The sequence below is a fragment of the Penaeus japonicus genome, unplaced genomic scaffold, assembly GCF_977035675.1.
Source record: "Penaeus japonicus unplaced genomic scaffold, GWHDUDI00000001_assembly GWHDUDI00000039, whole genome shotgun sequence".
Taxonomy (NCBI): domain Eukaryota; kingdom Metazoa; phylum Arthropoda; class Malacostraca; order Decapoda; family Penaeidae; genus Penaeus; species Penaeus japonicus.
In genome coordinates this window covers 9,779,000-9,786,008 of record NW_028234441.1, presented here as the reverse complement: position 1 = coordinate 9,786,008, position 7,009 = coordinate 9,779,000, and the positions used below count along the sequence as shown (strand labels likewise).

Sequence of the window (7,009 nt, the reverse complement as noted above, 5' to 3'; positions counted from 1 at the left end):
TGTGAGGTATTATTTATTAAAGTCTTACATCTTTTAAAATTAGAAGCATTTGCGGTGAACAATACCAGGACCGGACTCCTCGTACTCTTCCTTTGTGATCCACATGGACTGGAAGGTGGAGAGGGAAGCCAGGATGGAACCACCGATCCAGACGGAGTACTTACGCTCGGGAGGAGCAATGATCTTGATCTTAATGGTGGAAGGAGCCAGATTTGTGATTTCCTTCTGCATGCGGTCAGCAATACCAGGGTACATGGTGGTACCACCAGACATGACGATGTTGGCGAACAGATCCTTCCTGATGTCAATGTCGCACCTCATGATGGAGTTGTGGACGGTCTCCTGAACACCAGCAGATTCCATTCCGAGGAAGGAAGGCTGGAAAAGAGCCTCAGCACAGCGGAAACGCTCGTTACCGATAGTGATGACCTGACCGTCGGGAAGTTCATAGGACTTGTCAATGGAGGAGGAAGCGGCAGCGACGTTCATCTCACTCTCGAAGTCGAGGGCAATGTAGCAAAGCTTCTCCTTGATGTCACGGACGATTTCACGTTCAGCGGTGGTGGTGAAGGAATAACCACGCTCAGTCATGATCTTCATCAGGTAGTGGGTGAGGTCACGACCAGCAAGATCGAGACGAAGGATAGCATGGGGAAGGGCGAAACCTTCATAGACGGGAACCATGTGAGTCACACCATCACCAGAGTCGCAAACTTGACCAGTGGTACGACCAGAGGCGTACAGGGAGAGCACAGCCTGGATGGTCACGTACATGGCGGGAAGTGTGAAGGACTCGAACATGATCTGAGTCATCTTCTCACGGTTGGCCTTGGGGTTGAGGGGAGCCTCAGTGAGAAGTGTGGGGGACTCCTCGGGGGCAACACGGAGCTCATTGTAGAAGGTGTGATACCAAACCTTCTCCATGTCGTCCCAGTTGGTGATGATACCGTGTTCGATGGGGTACTTCAAGGTGAGGATACCACGCTTGCTCTGGGCCTCATCACCGACGTAGGCGTCCTTCTGACCCATACCGACCATCACACCCTGGTGACGGGCACGGCCGACGATGGAGGGGAACACGGCGCGAGGAGCGTCGTCTCCGGCAAAACCGGCCTTGACCAGGCCTGAGCCATTGTCGCAAACGAGCGCACACTGGTCTTCGTCGTCACACATTGTGCTGGTCCGGGAAGCAGGAAATCACCTGAAACGACATTTTGTAATAATTATTCATCACCCATCAGAAATTCCTAAACTAATTTACACACTTTCCCCCACCCTTCCTTTTTTTCTATCGTTGTTATTTGTGTATCTATATACCTCTCTATGTTGGTTTCATTCTCTCCTTTTCCTCTCTTATACTGACCTTTCCCCCCTTCTATTACAATTTCGATATCTCACTGCCTTTGCCTTCCCATATTTTTTGTATAATATTCGTTAATTCATATTTTCCTATATTTTCTCTCTTCCTCTGTTGATTATATCTCCCTCACTCTTTCTGTCTCGCATCACAGACGGAAATAGGGTCATGGCAAAAACAAATATATGGAGAATTGGTCTGAAAGCTGCTACCTCAGAATATTGGAGACTACCATTTCCTATATTGTCAGTGAGATTGGCTTTTTAATATAACTTCAAACGTGATGCAATTGTAATATTATCTATTATGTGTGTATTGTCTATCCAATTAATACAATTTGTATATAATTAATTCAAACGAAAAATAAATGTAATGTAATTTATAGAATAAAGTACTTTAAATTTTAATCTCTCTCTCTCTCTCTCTCTCTCTCTCGCTTGTTGCGCACACATGCACACACACACACACACACACACACACACACACACATATATATATATATATATATATATATATATATATATATATATATACATATATGTTTATTTATATTTATATATATACATATATGTTTATTTATATATATATATATATATAAATATATATATATATATATATATATATATATATACATATATATCATATATATATGTATGTATATTCAACATTTCCCATCAGACGCAAACACACAAGCAAATATGTGTGTGTGTGTGTGTGCATATATATATATATATATATATATATATATATATATATATATATATATATGTGTGTGTGTGTGTGTGTGTGTGTGTGTGTGTGTGTGTGTGTGTGTGTGTGTGTTGTGTGCGCGTGTGTTTGTATACTGTACATATATGTACATATCTCTCTCTCTCTGTCACTCTCTCTTTTTCTCTCTTTCCCTCTCTCCCTCTTTCGCTCGCCTTCTCTCGCTGCACACACACACGTATGTATGTATATACATATATATGTATATATATGTATATATATGTATGTATATATATATATATACATATATATATATATATATATATATATATATATACATATAAACATGTGTGCGTGTGCGCTTGTGTGTAAGTATACTGTACATACAGTACATATACACATCCCCCCCCCTCTCTCTCTCTCTCTCTCTTTCTCTTGCCCTCTCTCGTTGCCTACACACACACACACACATACACACACACATACACATATATATATATATATATATATGTGTGTGTGTGTGTGTGTGTGTAGGTGTGTGTGCGTGTGCGTGTGCGTGTGCGCGTGTGTGTGTTTATATTGTACATATATATACATCTCTCTCTTACTCTCTCTCGCTGCACAAACACACGTGTATGTATGTATATATATATATATGTATGTATATATATACATATATATATATATATATATATATATGTATATATATACATATGTGTGTGTGTGTGTGTGTGTGCGTGTGCGTGCGTGTGCGCGTGTGTATGTATACTGTGTGTATATATATATACATATATCTTTGTCTCTCTATGTTTTCTTTTTTGGATAAGCACTTTCACTCGGAAAACACAAAATCTCTCCTTCCCTCTCCACCTCCTCGTTTTATTTTCTTTATATCTCCCTGTAATTCATCCATTCACAACGGAGAGACGCAAGACACCACTTTAATCACTCACAGCTGAAAACACCACAACACTTCTTACACTTCTCGTTAGCTCAATCACCAACACCAACCACAATCACTGAAAGTGTCCTTGGCCACTACTGCGACCACACACAACCCGTAACCCGTACCTGTGTTTAGAGAGCCTCTGACTACCCTTCCCACGGGGCAATAAGCGCCTTAAATACAAAACCGCTGAAATCCGTCAGTGAAGGAATGTAACATCGAGCCAGGGTATCCTAATTGTGCTGAAATGATGGTACCCGCATAAGGCGAGGGATTACTGTGCGGTGATAACCTGCAGGGAATGTTGTCCCTGGCGAGGTAAGTGCACAGCTGCAGTCTGCACATGTTACTAAGCCTTGTTTTCCCTTACATTTCCTTTTTTTTTTTTTTTTTTTTTTTTTTTATTATAAAGAAACGTACCTATCTGTCATGGGTTTGTAGGTGTGTGTCATTTCATATTGTGTCTTCTGCGATTGCAAATTAAGGTGTGGGAAGATAATCATATTATACTTTATTGACCTTTCTTCATTTTGCAATTGGGTTTTTTGTAGCATTACTGAATTAAATCAGAGACCGGCATCATCCATAAGATTTTATGTAAACAAAAACAAATATAGTAAAAAAAAATGAACATTCATTTGAACCGTAAACTTAGCCGTTATTAGATATTCCTTATAAACTTCCTTTTTAAAAGTAGATATTGCTCTTCTGGACTCTCGAAAACCTCTCGCGGTTCCCAGCCAATTTGTCAGCAGGTTTCGACGGAGATGACGCCCTCTTTCACCACCTGTAATCGCCAGTGTTCGTTACTAGGGTGGCATAGTTAAAGAAGCCTTCGCTGGTTGATGGTGTTTAGACCGAGGGCGGTATCATCACCTTGAAGTACCTTTCATTACTACGATATCGATATAAAAATGAATTCATAATGATAGAAAGAGGCCCTTTGAGAGTGAGTTCTGGTAATTCAGATGTACAGTACGTTATGCATTATAGATGAAATCAACATTTTTATTTTAAAGAATAATATTGTTAAATTGAACGACGCAAATTACCGGCCAGCGTCTTTAAAATGAATTATGCAGACGAGGTATAACGTCACGTGAATATTCAAAACCCCTTTCGGGAAAATGAAAGAAATAAAAGAATCGTTTCTTAGTCCTTGAAGTAATGCAATGTTTGTTTCCAAATAAAATCAGCGGTGGTCCTCCTAGCTAATTGATTTCGGGTGATTTCTGATCTCAATATTAAATTCGATCAAGTCTGTAGCATTTCTCGTTTTATCGTAGGTCTGTTCAATGTTACTATTTTTTCGAGTTTTATGCTAGCAGAGTAAGGGCAAAACAACGGCATTCTTTTAGGTCTGGAATTTATGTTTGTAATCAAGTAAAATGCTAAGTTACATTCATCTTCTTTACGACCAAACACTTTGATTAGTGGTTCCCAAAGTTAGTGATACCGCCTCCCCGATAAACGTAAAAAGGTTTATAGGGAGGTGAAGAAAAACTGGGCTTAGCAATGAATAAAATAAGCACTAGGGCAATGGATTTGGGACAGATGTCTTAGATAACAGCCGAAGCTATTCTGGCAGCTGTATGTTGTAAGACAGTATCAATAACGAATAGTGTATTGTACACGAAAACATGGTTTCATTATATCTTATTGTCCGAAGTCGATATTACCGCATGTTTCTCTGTTGTGATTTGCGAGTATTATAATGTTGTTTTCATTTTTTTTTTTTTTTTTTTTTGGGGGGGGGGCATTTCTTTGTCTTGTCTCTCACACATATGGGAACATTTACTTCCATTCGCGCGAGCCACAGACAAGGTCAAGACGGATCAAGGCGATCTTCCTTGATTGGCTGCCAGTGGGCACACCTCGTGGCTATCTGAAAACTTCTACGCTGCTTTACACAGATGTCACAGCTTATTTTTGTTGAAGAGATCCTGCCCGTAACGTATCTTTTATGTTTGTTCATTCTTGTAAAACTCCAGGGCCCGGATCCAAGAAAATTGGTTGCAAATCCACCTTGACGCAACTTGCGACCGTAGCAATTGCGATTCCCACGCTCCACGTAGTAGTTTCAACTACGACTTCGAAGAAGCGTCATTACACTAGCCTATCAGTTAGAAGCACGCTTTCAAAATACGTCCGCCAATTACCGCCCAAATATATCATAACACAGTCACGCGCAGTTTCTTCGAAAACATGGAAAGTCTTAAGACCTCCTCCTCACCTAAAGCAATAAACATTTTAATTTTGATTCCGCTGAAGCAATAGTGCTGGTGAAATTAGTTCATGAAATGCATGGAATACTGGAATGAAACATTTCTGCAGAACTGGTGCTGAAACCTTAAAAAAAGACGTAAAAAAAAATTGACATTGCTTGCCGATCGCTAAACCCTACTTAATTTAAAAAGGAACTACTGTTGTGTTTCTTGGGATGTCTGATACCTCTCAGCACTTTTAGAAGAGAATAAAAGTGACAGGGATCACCTTTTAAAGTGTAATGCAATTTAGCACCACAATTAGCACAACAATTCAGCGGTTTGCTTTGGCAAAGTTTTTTTATAACTGCATATATTCCTTGTTTTCAGAGAAAGCCGGCAAAACCTTACTCTTCTATGATGTAATTTATAAGACTTTATGTTTCCAGCTCGAGGACTTAGGGACAGGGTAGAGCAGAAGCCGAATCTGACTTCGCAAGTTGTTTATATATTGGTCGCAGCGGGCTGGTCGTAATTACGCTTCACTAGCGATCAAAACACGAGTTGCGACGTTGTAGTGATCATCAGTTGCTCCATGTAAGTGCAAGTTCCTTTTTCAAGGAACTTGCATTACTGTAAATTGTTGCGACGGAGCGGGCCGAGCGGGAAGCACTCGCCAAGGGCAGGTGGGCCTGGGATAATTATTACTGGTAAAGTTCTAATTATTTTATTACTCCTTGTACAGAAAGGAGCCTAAGCACAACTCCTTGCTAAAACATACAATGGACAAAATAAACAAATACATAAAACTAATATTTAATTAGATAGCATGGGTATATACTGTATATATACATAAAGGACAATATCATAACATAGCCTGTATACATAACCGTGTCACACAGTACTTATCTTGCAAAAAGTATCCTCCGCACCGTTTATCACTAATGATAGATTAATAAAAGAAAATCGAGTGCGAGCTCTCTTTATATTGTCTTATAGCTGGAGGTGCCTTTATCCAGCAGTCTTTCGCCAAGGATCTCAGGCTAATAGAATGACAGATATTAGCAAATAACCTGTTGGATGAAGATGAAGTACCTGTAGCCTCGGCCGTGCGAGGGTCGTTCATCTGTGAACATCTCACTCAACTTCTTGTTAATCATCAGTTTGGCTCTTGAGATGATAAGAGGATTTCTTCGTTACAACATTTATAATTGATATAAAATGAAGCATAAGTATGATAATAAAGATGGCGGGAAAGCAAAACATAGAAATCATGCATTGGTATATTTGCAAGCACTATGCCTAAAAAAAAGATGTAGCAATGCCACGGTGATGGTTCCTAGTGGCTTTGGATAGAAATTCCAGGCGTCCGGACATGCCAGCTCGCTTTCTGTTCGGAAGATGGTTCACTACAAAGTCCCCAAGCGTTTTTTGGATTCTGCCCTAAATCTGTTCTTTGTGATGGACTATGATACATCAAGCATGATTTTGTTTACTTGTCAGATACACTCACGAAGTTCAAGTTAATTAGCAACTTCAAGGAAATTAAATAACCTTATCAGAAATAAATCAGCTCCTTTTACACTTCTGTCCAGGTTTCAATTATTTTCCCGTAATAGAGCCAGGCGAAAGTTACGAATCAGATGGGAAGAACATGTCATACGATGACCGTCAATTGTATTACGTAAATCTAGGAGTTCAGTAGAGTCATCTCTACATATCAGCACTGGAAGAACAGGTATGGTGAAGGGAGAACAAATTTTACTTCAAAATAACACTATCCTGGATCCAAAA

At 39.7% G+C, this 7,009-nt stretch overlaps 1 protein-coding gene across 1 annotated transcript; it reads right to left on the bottom strand.

Moving 5' to 3' along the window:
• Positions 1-3,256, bottom strand: LOC122250413 (actin, alpha cardiac muscle 2-like). Its single transcript, XM_043011804.2, has 2 exons — positions 3,137-3,256; positions 1-1,201 (listed from the first exon to the last, which is right to left on the bottom strand). Exon 2 carries the CDS (start codon positions 1,171-1,173, stop codon positions 40-42), a length of 1,134 nt encoding a protein of 377 aa, XP_042867738.2. The 5' UTR covers positions 1,174-1,201; positions 3,137-3,256; the 3' UTR covers positions 1-39.
• Positions 3,257-7,009: the final 3,753 nt, after the last annotated feature.

Coding starts and splice junctions, on each gene's coding strand:
- LOC122250413 (XM_043011804.2), bottom strand. CDS start 1,173: ATGTGTGACGACGAAGACCAGTGTGCGCTCGTTTGCGACAATGGCTCA.